We start from the raw sequence: 15,903 nt of genomic DNA, 5'->3' as shown, positions 1-15,903 counted from the left end.
CCCAGCTTTAAAAAAAAAAATGCAATGAACAAATGCCAATATTAAAACACTGTAGACTAGCTTCTAATATTAAAAATAAGTAAAAACAAAACAAAAAACCTCTCTACCATATATGCAAACAGTAGTTCCTCCCACTCAGTCGGCTGCAGTTTCTTATCAGTGCCCAGAGTGCAAGGAAGTGCTTAGAATCCCTGAGGGTAAAGGGATGGGTAAAGCCAATGGCATGGTAGAAGCAAAGAGCTGCCCACAACTGCAGGTAAGTGATGCATTTATCTGCTGAAGCAACACCAAGAAATGAGAAAAATATTTGCAAGCTGATGCGTTATCCCAAATTATCTTAGAAGTTACGTCTAGAGGAAGACTGATCACCTGAGACCAAAAGGGAAACTAGGAAGGAAGACTTGACTTTGTTCTCTCCTCGCAGTCATTCAGGGCCAAACTGGGCCAAGTAATTCTCCTTTTCAGAGACTCCTGGTTCTTTCATATAAATCAGGTACCAACAACAATAAAACCACCCAGACTGATTTATATGACATATGAAAAAAACCCTGAAATCCACAAAATTTGCAAGTGCCGTCTGCCATGTGCACTGTACTTAAGAAAACAGAGCAATCTTCATTAAGAACGATCTCACTTTAACTTGGTGACAGTCTATAGAGACTAGAAGAAAATGGGCTTTCCAAGGTAAGGAAACAGGCTCAGAGAGATACAGTATACTGTGAGTAATGAGCTAGGGCCAAGTACTAGGTCTTGGGGCTACCACGCTACCCAGAAAGATTGACTTGAAGCTACAATCATCAAAGTCGCCTTTTTCTGTTATGTTTCTAATTCCGTTCCTTTGGCTCTGGTTTCCTACACCAGCAGGGATGTGGTCTCCTGCATGATAGGAAGGAGTGATGTCCACAAACCGGGGTGACTGTCAACGGTTATCACATGGCCTATGTAACAATGCAACTAGCTCTCTCTCCAGCAGACTATCTGCCAACATGGAACCCAGATGGACAACTAGTTTAGTCTGAAATAGGGGTGTCCTAAGGGAGAACATGAGGAGGTGTTCCCCACCCTTGGCAATGGCATGAGGGATGGCCACTGCAGACCAGGCTGATTCAAAGTCAACAGAAGACTTACCCATGGCTGCTCCGGCTGAAATCTGCTGCCAGATGGCGTTGTGCTATGCAGGTAATTAGACAGACACCCAGAAAAATTAAAATGTGAATATCTTCTGAACTAAAAGTAATCACAGATTAAGTGTAACTTAAAAAAAAATTAAACAAAACAAAACAAAAGTCTCCTACCAGGCTCCCAGAAAGACTTCTTCTATGACTATGATCTATACACTATTACAAAGAGAAGAAGAAATGAGGTGGCTACACACACACACAGAAGCCCAGTATGTACCTCTTGGTTGTGTGGGTGCCACAGTGAGCTTCACGGAGACTGTAAACACCCTCCAGTTACTTGTGCCCTTCAACACACAGTCAAAGGAAATACTAGCTACGCATCTACCCCGCCCAAACCCATCTCTTCTGCATTGGTAAAAATATCTGTAGTAAGAAAACAGGCTCTCACTTTTGAAGACTGCTGGATTTTAATCTCCTGGGAGTCAGATGCAGAGTCGGACTTGGTACCCCCAGAATTTGGCTTCTCCTTTTTTCTCTTCTGTTTCTTCTTTTTCTTTTTTGCTCCCAAATCTCCTCCAGGGCTTCTGTGGGAAATTCAAGGAGGGTAAAACAAAACTGAAGGGGGAAAAAAATCATCATATAAAACTGAGTTACATAAAAGCCATTACTTAGAAAAACACGTTATCTGTACAGTGAAGGACAACTATGTTAGGATACGTAGGATATGAGGGGTCAGGTTGAGATATCCATAAGCAAACAGTGGTTCTTGCTTAGTCACATGGCAGGTGCTCAGATTATCTTCTAAACATAAAAACTGCAGATACAAGCCTCATTCATAACTGAAGTCAAAGAACATTCAGTTACTCTGCTACCCACTTTTTACTCAGCCCCTAAGAGATATGCCTGGGGCTAGAGAGATGGTTCAGAAGTTAAGCACATTGGCTGCTCTTGCATAGAAACTGGGTTTGGTTACAAGCATCCACATGGCATTCACAACTGCCTGTAAGTCCAGTTCCAGAGGATCCAATGTCCACTTCTAGCCAGTAAGGGTACCAGGAATGCATACGGTACATATACATACATATACACATACATACATACATACATACATACATACATATAAAACACTCGTTAAGTATTAACATCTTTTTAAAAGAGCTTTTAAAAAGCTACATGTATAAAAATATCTATTACAGATAATTCTTTGGGATGACACTATTCACCTTTCTTCATTTGTTTGGCTTTGCACATACTAAATAAGTGCTCTACTCCAGATTTATGTCCCTATCCCATCAAAATACTTATTTTGAAGTAACAGAAACGAAATTAACAGAAACTTTTTCATATGTGGAAAAAGTTTCTTCTGATTAAAAATTTTTTTATCTTAATTAACAAAAAACTCTATGGTTTGTGTGGCTTAGTAGGTAAAGGCGCCTGCCACCAAACATGACAGCCTGAGTTCAATCCCTAGGACCCACAGGGTAGAAGAGAAAACTGATTCCCTCAAGTTGCCCTAACCTCCATGGGCACACTATAGTATGTGTGTATGCATACACACTAATATCTCTTCAAAAACAAATTCCTAAGTATCAAAAAACATCATTGGGTAAAATATTTTTGTTGTTTGTAACCCTTTCCACTTCTGTATTCTGGAAAAGAAAAAAAAAGGTAAAAAAAATAAAATAAAAGAGACACACAAGACTAAGTATTTTCCCTTACTGAAGCTTACTCTACCACAAATTTCCTAGAAGATAAATTGAAATTTGAGAGATTATCATTACATTTTTGTTCCACTGTTGTAAACCAACCTATCCCTGCTTATTTTCTTTCCTGGTTTCTATCTGATTAGCACATATACTACAACCCTCCTCCAAGACCCCAGATGCCATTAGTGTAGAGCCAAAGCCTTACATTAGCATCTCTCAAAGACAACAGTTTTTCCGGGTATTTGCTTAGTAAAGTATCTTTGCTAATCATATTTTCATTTTCCTAACATTTTCTAACACAAACACAATTGGAAACATAAAATCGTAAGGCCTCCCTATTCCTTCCACTTTCAGTGTGTCCTGGGTTTCTACACTAAGCTACCTCACTGCTCACCAGCTGCAGGCATTCCACCATGCAGACTGGCCAGCTTTGGCTGAAATGTTCCTATATAAGAAACACCGTTGCTGCAGAAGTGTTTCAGCATATCAGCCTTCTTACTTTTAGGCTGGCTTGTCCACAGGTACAAATACTGGATCACAGGCTATGCTTTGTGTACTGGTAAGTAACTAAGACTCTCCTTAAATACTGTACTGATTTCCATTCTCACCAGCAGGAAACAGAGGTTACTAATGCCCTCCATCTTCAGCAGTAATGTACCTTTTTTTTTTTCCTCATCTGAAATAATCTTACAGATGGTGCTGAGGAAAACTTACCATAGACTTCATTTATTTAAACATTTAATCAATACTTGGGCTAGACACTTTTAAATCATTTCAAGAATTGTTTCTCTATATCCCCTTTTATTCATCATCCCTAAAAATAATTTAGAGGTACCTTCTATGAAAAAGTACCTACACTATCATTTACTCAGTACTCTAAACACGTTCTCATTTTTCTTACACATACTGTATCATGTGCATACATGTACATGTGTGCATATATATATCAGGCCAAAGCTTGCACAGGATGTTTTTCCTTATTGCTTTCCTCTTTGCTTACTGAGGTCAAGGTCTCTCTCTCAATGAACCTAGAGTCCACTCATATTGGCTAGCCTACATAGCTTCACTTACTCAGGAAATCCCTCAGTCTGCCTCCCAAGTGCTAGGATTGCAGCTGGTAACCGCACCTGCTTGGCTTTTAATGCAGGTTCTGAAGGATTCTTACACTTGTATAAGAAGAACTTTATCCACTGAGCCATCTCTTCAGCTGCATTTAATTTCATTTAAGTCTCAACAAAAGCCTAGAGTCAGACTTACCATCTAGCTTCTACTAGTTTAGATTTTAATCAATTTGTTTAATATTTGACTTTTTGTTATCTTTTTAGAATGTATTATGTAATTTAAGATAGAAATGCTTTTCCGTGTGGCTTGCTTTTAAATTTTGCTTATATATTATCTTCTGCATTCCAAAATGACGCAAATAGTCTATGTTTTCACCCTGCCTTTTCTATGGCTTTTTGACCCATTTGGGACCAAATGTGTCTTCAACATTCCAAAAACATACACAGGTTGCTGAGGCAAGAAGATAGCAAATTGGAGACCTTTCTGAACTACAGACTAAATTCAAGGCCAACACAGGCAAGTCAGTGAAGCCCATCTCAAAGAAGAAAATAGACAATTTATCTCAATGTATAGTACCTATCTAGCATGCATGTAACATGCTAGACAGGCTTAAACCCTACTGCTCTAAGGGGGAAAGTTATAAACACAAGAGGCCCTCCTATAATAAACAGAACATGTTAGTCAAGGACCAAACTACAGCATATCCAAAACTAGTAACAGACAAAGAAGCTGACACCTCTACTTAACAGACATTCATTCACACTTTCCACAGCTCCCATGAGGTCCATGAGTCCCTAGATGCTGCTGCAACTGCAAACAGATTTAGAGCAAGTCCACAAATTCTTTTGACATTTTTCATGGAGAGCTGGAGCCCGTTTTCCCTTCCCTTGGATCTAGATGGCCTGACTTGCTCTGACCACAGTTGAAGTGACAATATGTGATTTCAAGGTTATAAAAGGCCACATATCCCTGTTTCTCTTGTAACACTCTCATAAGCCTGGCTCCCTTTAGAACCTGCCATGATGGTGAGGCCAATGTTGACTCTTGGCTGAGGTGGAAAATAAGCTTCTGGCTCAGATCCAACATCTATTACCAGCCATGTAAGAGAATCACATAAATCCAGCTCAAGGAGCCCTGAAGTCAGACTCCAACTGTGACTCTGTAGTAGTTACTTTTGTGATGCTGACAAAATTAAGGGAGTAAATATTTGGTTGTGCTCATGGTTTCAGAGGGTTCAGTTCAGGGCTGTTTGGCACCATGCAGTTGGACAGACCAGCTTGGTGATTAAACTACCTGGAAACATTATAACAATGGCCCATCAGGATACAAAGAAAGGAGAATATGGGAAGGGGCCAGAGAAAGATATTACCCACAAGAATATCCCCAGTCTACATGATCAACTTCTTCCAACTAAGTCCCAACATCATCTTATGAACCAACCAAAGGTTCAATCATTGGGTCAGTGTTAAGTGTGCTTTACTTTCCTACTTTGTGGCCCCCCCCCCCCCCCGCTTTAAAGTAAGATCTCAGTATCTAGGCTGGGGCTGACCTCAACTTTACTATATATCCTGGGCTGGCTTTCCAGCTTGTGCCTCACAAGCAGAACTATACATTCTCTTTTAGGTCTTCTGACTTTCATGCCAAGCAGCCTTGTTTCCTGGAGCCAAGGCCTCTGGATAAATCAGAGGCTAAAGGGCTCAGTCTTTGTACAGTACAGGAGAGAAATACAAAGAACTATGAGGTGGTCTACTTCATACCCCAGTGTACCCTAACATAAAGTCCTAATCTAAAAAAGATTATAAACAGCATCAAGGTTATAGAGGGATTCCTTCTCTTATCAATTATTAATGTGTTAAAATAATAAACATTACGTTTTAAATGGCTAATTCATTCTTTCATACGACCAAATTACAAAAACACAGGCAGCTCTAGGTTCATATTTCCCTGTTCCTAACCCTAAAACAGAAAACAGTGCTTATTACTGAAAACCCATTAAGACCTAGTCAAGTGATAACCTGGCAGCCTAAAAATAGTAATGCATTCCCACCCCAAAACAAGAAGTTTATTTTCATCAGTAGAATCAAATTGTACAATCACCATGTTTATATTTAAAATCATCTGGTGACTAAGAGTACCCATAAATATCTGCCTGGCAATTGAGCAGCTAGAAACATGTGGAGACACCTGGTTTGGCATATTCTGATTTGGAGCACCCTCCTGGAGGTAGTCAAGCTGGCACCTTATGAAGTGGTAACAGTGCTGGGAGGATGTGGGAGTCACGTACAGATGCATGTGTGTATGCATGGGATCAAAGAAATCAGTTCATACTGGCATCCGGAAGGTCCCTAATACCTCTCACTAGAAGATGGAATACAAATACCTTCTGAATGAGTGACTGGTGTGTAATTCTGGCTTCTGAGGTGGCTATAGTCATGTACTGGCAGACAGCAAAACACCTCTGGAAAAGCAACAATTTCCCCTACTTTGTGGTAAAGATTATTGAACCTAGTATCAAATCTTCTCTAATTTTTTACTTAAGTGTTTAGTACTGTGCTGGGTTCACAGGGAAGCTAAAGTCAAAAGGCAGCACCTTTCTTCTCCTAGAACCCTTTCCTAGAAACTACCAGCTCGATGTGGTGGCGCACACCTTTAATCCCAGCACTCAGGAAGCAGAGACAGGCGGTTCTGTGAGTTTGAGGCCAGCCTGGTCTACAGAGGAAGTTCCTGGACAGCCAGGGCTACACAAAGAAACCCTGTCTTGAAAAAGCAAAAACAAAATCAACAAAACAAATAAATAACCCCAAACAAAAACAAAATAAAACAAAAAAAAACCCAAACACTGGAACACCAGTCCACAACAGCCCAGATTCCTAAAGCAGTTTCTTACTGCAGGATAGGGAATGAGCTGTCATGACTGATGTGTATGCTTGGAACTAAATGAAATAATCTTTGGTGTACAATCCAGAAGCATTTGTCCCATGGTGCCAGGTTTTCTCTAAAGTAAGTATATTTATTTTTAAGATACAGGGGCAGATAAACAGACATTAAAACACCAGATTATTTCATCAAAAAGTCCTTTTGAAATGTTTTAATATATAAATATACTATAATATATATTAGGACAGCTATGAGATGAAATTTTCTATTAATTAAATTCTAAGAGTTAATACTACTCACCAATACTCCCTCCCTAAACTGTATTGCTAAAATTATTATTATTTTAAGAAGACAAAGTCTTCATTGTGCAACCCTGGCTATCCTAGATCTCACAATGTAGACCAGACTGGCTTCAAACTTACAGAGACATATCTGCCTTGGTCAGACTCATCCTGAGTGCTTGGATTTAAAGGGGTGCGCCATCATGCCCAGCTTAAAACTGAACTTTTAAATTTTGGAATAATAAAGAATATCTATTCAACCTTTCAATAGGCCTAGTTTATAAATTCTCCCTTTTCTTGCTCATCTGAACACCAAAAAATTCGGAAGAAACTATAAAAACTTGCACCAAATGCATTATCTCTTCTTCCAAATACATACATATTTCATACAATACATACATGTTTCAACCTTCCCATACCTTAAATGAGGACAAGTTACTTTTCCATGTCTCAGAGCCTTAAAGAAACTAGGATGGGGAGTAAGTGCTGACAGAGTACATCCTCATAGTACTAGGACAACCACAATAGAAACACAGAGAAGGGCTATAAATGGTGTGATATATCTGTAATGCAAACACTCAGGAGAACAAAGGAGAAAAATCATGCATTTGAGGCCAGCCTGCTGCTCAAAATATGACTACTGGTAGTGACAATAAGTAAGGCTGAAGGGTAGCTCAGTATGTAAGAGCTCCTGCAGTATGTAAAACCTGGGACTCCCAGGTTTGAGTCCCAGCAGCCACACTGGGCAGCGTCCATGGGTACCTGCATGTATGTGGTGTACCTACAAACATGCAGGCACACACCTATACACCAATAATAGTAGTAATAATAAAGGTAACAACAACAACAATAACAGGATAAAAATAAATGCAACTGCAGAAAATCTAAAACAATAAAGCCATTTTTTAATTTGTTTCTCAGAACTGATTTATTTATCTGTTTAAGTGTGTACACACATGTTGGTGACTGTGTGACCTTGTTTAAACAAGCAGAGGCTTGTTTAGAAGGTGTTAGATGTCCTTCTTGATTACTCCCTGCACACTTCTCTCAGGCCAGGGTCTCTCACTGTACCTGGGGCACACATTTTCTAACCTAGGCTATAAGCCAGCAAAATCCCAAATCCCCCTGTTTCTGGCCCCTTGAAAGCTGTGGTTAAAAATGTGCATGGTACACCTGGATTTTCAGGTGGCTGCTGAGCAGCAGGCACTCTTAACCACAGAGCCACCTCTCTAGCCTCTCCTCAGAACAATAATCCCGAGCATTAAGTGTAATTCAGCACTTACACTCTCAGGTTTTTAAACAAATTAAAATAATAATATATCTATGCAGAAATTTGCATGTGAAGATTAATAGCCCTCAAATGGAAACAATCCAAATGCCTATCAACTGATGAATGCATAAGATGTGGAATACCCATATAATAGGTTACTATTCAAAAACTTTAAAAAAATGTAGCACTATATACATAACAAGGATGAATTCAGTGTAAAAAGCCAGTGCTATAAAGCCCACATATTATATGGCTCCATTTACATAAAATATCCAAACAAGCAGACCAAGAAATTACAAGATAGATTTGTGGTTGCCAGGAGCTGAGCAGGCGGGTAGGATGCTTAACATTGACTGTCACCTTAACAGTCTACACTTACCAGACAGACAAGTGTTTGAACCCTCCTGTGAGGCATTATGTAGATTAGGCTAAATGAGCTGAGAAGGTCCACCCCATGGTCTGGGGTCCTAGACTGTGGGAGGCAAACCAAACTGAGTGACAGCATGCATCTCTCTTGCCCTGATGTGGATGCAGTGTGAGCAGCCTCCACCTGCTCCTGCTGCCTTTCCCATCCTCAATACAACAGACTATATTCCCACAAACTTTAAAAAGAAAAGCTCGCTGCCTTTAATTGCTTCTGTTAAGTATTTTGTCATGAGGAGAAAAGTGCGTTTAGGAGATAGACTGCTTAAGGATGTGGGTTTCATTTGATTATGAAAATTACTTCTAAAATGGACTGTGGTGATGGCGTTATGACTCTGTGGATGTTACAAAAGCCACTAATTGTATGTTTTCAACAGGCATATTATATGGTATATAAATTATATTTCAATAAAACTTTTTAAAAATATTAACTCCTATGCCTGGGTAGCAGGATGGGGGACGGCTTGAACAGACCCAAAACTGACCCAGAAACATAAAAGCTGCTTAATTGGTATTTGCTTCCTACAGAAATTCACAGGCTCTGAAAGAACATGTAAGGCAGAAAGAGACACCACAAGCCTGAGTAGGCAAAATGCTGAGTAGGAACCAGGATAGTAAAAAAGAAACTCTTAGAAAAAGGTTCCACATGGAATTCAGTGAATTCTGTCTCAGACTCCTGTTTGAGAAAGATCACCAAATCCAAAAATGCAACTGTAGAAATCATGTTGCTGCTTCATAAAAATCTCTCCAGCTTTAAGAAGAATTCCATGCCCCTCGTCACTAAGATTACTAATGAAATATCCAAATAGATTCTGAATTTTACTGTCTTGAGCTGGGAATGTGGGGTAGGGTGGGGATGAGATTCTGGGCCTTGTTCAAACTTGCTATTGGAATCAGTTCACGCCATCTCTGCCATGATAAGGTCAAATACTGAACTTCCTGTTAGCCCTAGCATGTTCTTTCTTTCTCAAGTCTGATGGGATGTAGAAGTAGGATTAGACGATAGATAGCAGAGCCACACACTGGGGGGGATGCACAGCCAGTCCTTAAGTGACAGAAGTAATAAGAACCCTTCTAAATATTATATACATATTAATATATATATGAAGGGAACAGCCATGGTATTAGAGCCTATCACAGCGGCTCAAGAAATCATGAACTAATGCACTGATTGTAGGAAAAACATTGCAGCTTAAGGTACAGGAATACCTGATATGAAACAACGTTAGACATTATAGGATACTACCAGAAAAGTCTGTTAGCAGCTTCCCCTGTGAAACACAAATAACAGGAGTTTGATAGTGACACTACTCTACACATTTTCTTCTTGATACCAATCTCCTGCATAAAAACTTTTGGAATCATGAATGAATGTAATTGTTACATTTTAAATTTTTAAGTAGTATTTATTATTATTTACGTGTGTACATGTCAACCAGAGTGTACCTATAGAGATCAGAGTTTCAGAAGGAGGCTGTTTTCTCTTTCCACTGTGGATTCTGGGGAACAAACTCAGATTGCCAGACTTGTATTCCAAGGCTTTTACCCTCTGAGTCATATATCACCTTTGTGACCCTCATATGATTTAGTTTTTGCAACTAAATCATTAATAATATCAATCACAGCTCAAGAAGAGAGAAACATATTACTAAAATGCAAGAGACATGCCTGTAACAACCCATGAGTCACAGGTACTTAGTATATGACAATGTGAAAAATGAGTAGTGTGTATCAATGAAGGTGTATCAGTGACCTCTAATGCCTTGGTCCCCAATACTGCAAAAAAATTAAAAGCAAATTTCTTAGTTTATGAATATACTATTTAATGAAAAGTATAGAAAAACCAACTTCCGTGGAGAAAAAACAGGAAAATATTGTGGGAAAAAATTGACTTGCTGTTTCCCACAACCATAAAAAAAAACAAAAAAACAAAACAACAACAACAACAAAAACACCCACAAATTTTACATTTTATTTTATTTATTTTTTTGGTTATAAATTTGGATCATCTTTGTGAAATGTGACTTACAATGTTTGGATACATTTTTGTTTATTTATTGTCAATCAAGTTATATAATAGCTAGGTATGATTAGTACATGCCTATAACCGCAACAGTTAAGAGGCCGAGACAGGAAAATCACTGCAAATTTTACGGCAGCCTGTGCTATGTGAGTTCCAAGGCATCATCCCCTTCCTACCACGGCAGAACAAGACAACAAAATATTAAGATTAGCTTTCCAGCTATACAAGTGTATACCTGCCCTGGTTCCCTAATGAGGATACCAATTTTGAGTGAAAGACCCAAACTTGGAAAACAGAACCTTGAAACTAAAAGTAGTTATCTTGGACCTCTAAGGTCACACCTATTCAGCACCAAACAATGCCTGCCAAATATTAACACTCATTAAATATGTCCATTGAATGAAGGACAGAAAGATGACACTAACTTCATAAAAGAAGTTAATGAAAAAAATTCTTAAAGACCTTTCTGGTGGCATACACCTGTAATCACAGCACTTGGGAGGTAGAAGCAGGAGTATCACAAGGTCAAGGTCATCATCAGCTACACAGCAAGTTCAAGGCAAGCCTGGGCTACATGAGACCTTGTCTCAAAAATAAAACAACGTAAAATGGACCTAAATGTACAATCATAAGGGAAAAGGTAGTAACTTTGGCTACATGAAAGTTAAATATTTCATAGAAAAATGCTTATAAATAAAAAAATGTTAAAAACATGAGGCAAAATATAACACACATAAAAAAGTATTAACAGCTAGAATATGTATGAAGCTGTGTTTTCCCACCATAGTTTATGTCAAGCTTCATACAGAAAGGCAAAACAATATTCTGGCAGAGACTGTAGGCATCATCTGAGACTGGGTTTGAATCCTGATTCTTATCTTCACAACTGTATTGAGTGTATTAACTTCTCTGTACCTCAGTTTACATATCTGCAAAAGGATGACATTTTCAATAAACAGTATTGGGAAAGTCCTAAGGATCAAATGAGTTAATGCATAGAACTTAACTCAGTAGCAGGACAGAAGCCACTCAGCTATCACTGTGATGGCTCTGCTTTTATTTTGTTCTTGCATCACAATGCTAGCTCAAACTGTATTGTCTTTCTCCAACTAGAACACAAACCCCTTAAACACAGGTTTTCCATCTTATTTCCAGCACCTAAAATAGTATCTGGCACACAAAAGATCCTCAGTAAATATTTTCTGGATGAATAAAAAAAAAATCAATTTTAAAAATCATTAAGAAAAAGACAAAAGTCTGACAGAATCATGGGCTAAGGATATGAATAAACACTTCACCAAAGAAAAAGCCCTGGCAGCCAACACTTTTGAAAAAATGTGCTCTACGCGGTCCATTGATCTGGCAAGTATTTTAAAGTCTGAGAACATCAGAAGTATGAGAGAAAAGATATACCTCTGGTAAATGTAAGCTGGTGCAACGACCACTAACAACATCATATCTGGCACAGCCACTGCCATCATGACCATCACCATCGCCAACACTGTTATCACCAATACCACTGCCTTCAACTTTAAAGTAACTTGGTAAAATATAGTAACTATCACTATTACCAACACTACATATCTTTAACACAACCAGAACTATTATTACCATCAACTTTATTATCATCAGTTTATGACTACCATCACCTGCATCATCAGCATCAGCATCACAACCACATCACTATCTCGGTAATATCAGCATTACCACCATCAATTTTACCATTACTACTACCACTACCACCACCATTATCACCAACCACCTATCACTGTCATCCACACCTAACAATTTACAAAACACAGTAGAAGCTGTACTAAGCACCTTAGATCTGATCTTGTAAACTGTCATAACAACACATTATTTCCACTTGACAGAAAGGAAGTTGAAATATGGGTCCACTAAGTAACTCACTGAAAGGAGCATGTTTAGCAATGGCAAAGGCAGCACTTAAATCTAGTCAATCTGCACCCAGAATCAACACCCTTACTACACTGTATTGCTCCTTCTTTGTGCACTGACCATCTCTTATGACATTTATTGATGATCTTCTTCATGATCCCATTCATGATCTTTGAGTACCTTGTAACCTGTACTTTGATCAGGTTACTACTATAAATCTTCAGTACATAGACTCTGGTACCCTTGCTAGGGTTAACATCCCTTTACTACTAGAAGAAAAGGCAGAGAATCCAAAGTTCTCGTTCAGCTTAAGACAGACAGTAAAGGCAGCCACTGCTCTGGTGATGAAAAAGAAACCAATACTCAGCTGGGCAAGCTGGTTACAGTTGAAACAAATAATCAGCTGTACTGGCTACTAATATGTTCTACTTCATCCTGAGTTAGGGATATCTCATGGCCACCAAATTCAGTAATGGATTTTACTTGCAGGAACTACAGGTTCCCGAAGTCATGTGGGTTTGCTTTTGTCAGTGGCTCACCTGTCCAATTCTCGGAGTAACTTCTTCACCCTGTTCTAGGGTGATCCACAATTTACAGCAGGAAGCTACCCTCCTCACTGTTGTCACTGGGCTAGGTGATGGCCTCACCTACAGTGTGATTTCAGAGACTTTAGATTCTGCATCTCTATCTCCTCTAGGGACTGATGTAGGAAACATTAAAGCCACACCATCTGTGGTCAAAGCAGCAAGGCACTGATAAGTCCTAATTCTAGAAGGTCACAAGTCCACAGCTATCCATATCCAAAATGCACATAGGCAAACATTTTCCAACCCCAAATGAATTTGTCATTTGTGGTTAAAGACATACTGGAAGGTTGTGGAGATGGTTTTGTGGGTAATGGTGGTTTCCAATGAAGCATGGCAACCTCAGTCCATTCCCCAGAATCCATATATAAGATGTGTGGATGCTCACTGACCTCCACATTAGTTTTTCTCTTCCTCATCGTATTCATTCATTCATTCATTCATTCATCATTCATTCTCTCTCACACACATAAATTGTTTAAAAAATATTAAACTCCATTCAATAATTTTTTATTAACCTTTTAATGTATGATATACCAGATAATCTTAAGACTCAAAAATGCAAAGTGCAATCTCCATGCTTACATTTCTTTGATGACTCCACAGGTAGAGGTACGTTCATACTTTGTAGGTGCACTTTGGGTGTGACTTAATCACCTTGCCTGCTTTTACAGTATCAAGACTTAACAGTATATTGTTTCTCATAGTTTTAGAACTAAAGTCCACAATCAGGATGGACCAGGGTGTCGGCATGGTTGGGTTCCAGTAGACACAGCTCTTCAGGTGTTCATCACTAATCACCCAGTGACAGCTTCCCCCCTCCACCATTACGTAAACCTTCTAAAGGCCCGCCCTATTATCACTTTGGCAACAGAGATTTGGGATTCTGTAGATTAATTCTGAAGATACAAACTGGTCCACAGCCAGTTGCCAGTCTTGCTCATACCATTCTAAAAACTACCTTTAACCACTATTTTAATTTTTTACCACCGCAACAAAAAACCTGATAAAATTAACTGTTAAAAGAGGAAAGGATTATTCTGCCTCATATTATTAGAAGCTCAGTTCATGACCAGGTAGTTCAGCTGCTTTGAGCCTGTGGCAAGACAATGCACCATAACACGCATGTGCAAGCCTCCTTAGGTCACAGGCCAAGGAACAAAGGAGAATGAGGAAGAAAGCCAGGCCTGGTTCCCCAAACCCCCTTTACGAACACCTAAAGGTCTTCCTCTAGTCTACTTCTTAAAAGTTTCTACAACATCCCAAGTGTCACCCCAAGTGTCATTAACCCTTTAACACAGGGGCCCTTTGGGCTGTTCATGATTCTAATTATAACCACAGATCTTACCAAAGGTGCTTCTGAATAGCCATGCTATGCCATACAACAATCCGCTCTTCCTTATCTGCCCATTGCCTGCAACAGCTGATTGACGGAGCCTGAGTAATTTTCCTGTTGCCCAGAAACCAGTGAAGGGCTTTCTAGAAAATCTGAGTTAAGAAACACCCTTTGAACAGTGAGGACTTACTTAACTGAGGAGGCAGAACAAAAGAAAGACACAGAGATAACCAGACCTTGGGTCCTCAATTCTAAATAAAGACTAGTCCTACTTTCAGGTTACACGTTGCTATGTTTAAATAAAATCATCTCTAACTTGAATTAGTTTATACATATTAGACACACATTAAAAGAGCTATGTTCCTCACTTACCAGCTATGTGACCTGGTCAAGTCATTTATCTTTAGGAGCCGTGGCTACCTTAGCAGTAAAACAAGGGTCCGGCTAAGCAGATAACTGGGAGATGACAGCATGGGGGAAAACGGTGGGTAAGTAGCACAGGAAGACCAAATTCTCTAAGGGCTCGGAGGCCATGACAGGGTCTACCACATAGTAAGACCCCTGGTTATTTCAAAGCCTATATATTTTTGTCTTATGAAATTTTTGTCTTTGGATAGTGGTTACAGTTTTGTTTTTGTTTTTCTAAGATAAGGTTTCACAGAGTTTAGGCTGACCTCCAACTTACTGTGATGAGGATGACCTTTAATTCCTAATCCTTCTGCCTCTACCTCCCAAGTGCTGAGACTGCAGGCATGTGTCATATGCCTAGCTGGTGGTAGTGAAAAAAATGGGACACTGATAGAGAAATATGGTTAAAACATGCTTGTTCAAAATTTAAAGACAATTCCTAGAAGGAAAAAAAAATGAAAATGCTGCATTCTGCAAAAGACAGGAAAATAAATGTTTATGTATATAAAAACAGGAAATTCAAAGGCACATATCTGAGTTACCTAATATGATAGTCACCATATGTGGAAGGCTTTTTAAATAAGTTAATTAAATTGAAATTTTAGTTCCTCAAGCACTCACTCTAACCACACTAAGTGCTCAACAGCTCCATGTGAATAAATAACATCTACTGGACTAGGCACTTCTACTGCCTCAGAACATGCTAGCAAACATTCATGATGTAGAACAAGGCTGCCAATGAACCACATAAAGTATGATCTTATTTATGCTGATTGGGTACATACTAAAATGTGAATCAGTCACACTGTCAATTAAACTTGGATACAAAGAAATAGGATAACTAAGGAATTTGGCTCTCTATATACTTTACTTTAAACCTGCATGTTTTACTCATATAACCAGCAATAGTGAC

The 15,903-nt window shown here is 39.0% G+C and overlaps 1 protein-coding gene across 6 annotated transcripts in view; it reads right to left on the bottom strand.

Moving 5' to 3' along the window:
* Nmt2 (N-myristoyltransferase 2) overlaps positions 1–15,903 on the bottom strand; it is a 41,204-nt gene that overhangs the window by 19,649 nt on the left and 5,652 nt on the right. For 3 of the 6 annotated variants that reach the window (XM_055593766.1, XM_055593768.1, XM_055593769.1), the window contains exons 2-3: positions 1,570–1,705; positions 1,129–1,171 (exon numbers count right to left, since the gene is read on the bottom strand). In XM_055593766.1, coding sequence (XP_055449741.1) covers positions 1,129–1,171; positions 1,570–1,705 — 179 coding nt within the window. Of the gene's footprint in view, positions 1–1,128; positions 1,228–1,569; positions 1,706–15,903 lie in introns of all 6 variants that reach the window. The other 3 variants (XM_055593764.1, XM_055593765.1, XM_055593767.1) reach the window with 2 other exon arrangements.

The sequence above is a fragment of the Psammomys obesus genome, unplaced genomic scaffold (assembly GCF_907164565.1).
Source record: "Psammomys obesus unplaced genomic scaffold, mPsaObe1.curated_primary_1811, whole genome shotgun sequence".
NCBI classification, from domain to species: Eukaryota; Metazoa; Chordata; class Mammalia; order Rodentia; family Muridae; genus Psammomys; species Psammomys obesus.
Note: the sequence above shows the minus strand (reverse complement) of the source record. Positions and strands in the feature narration are given on the sequence as shown.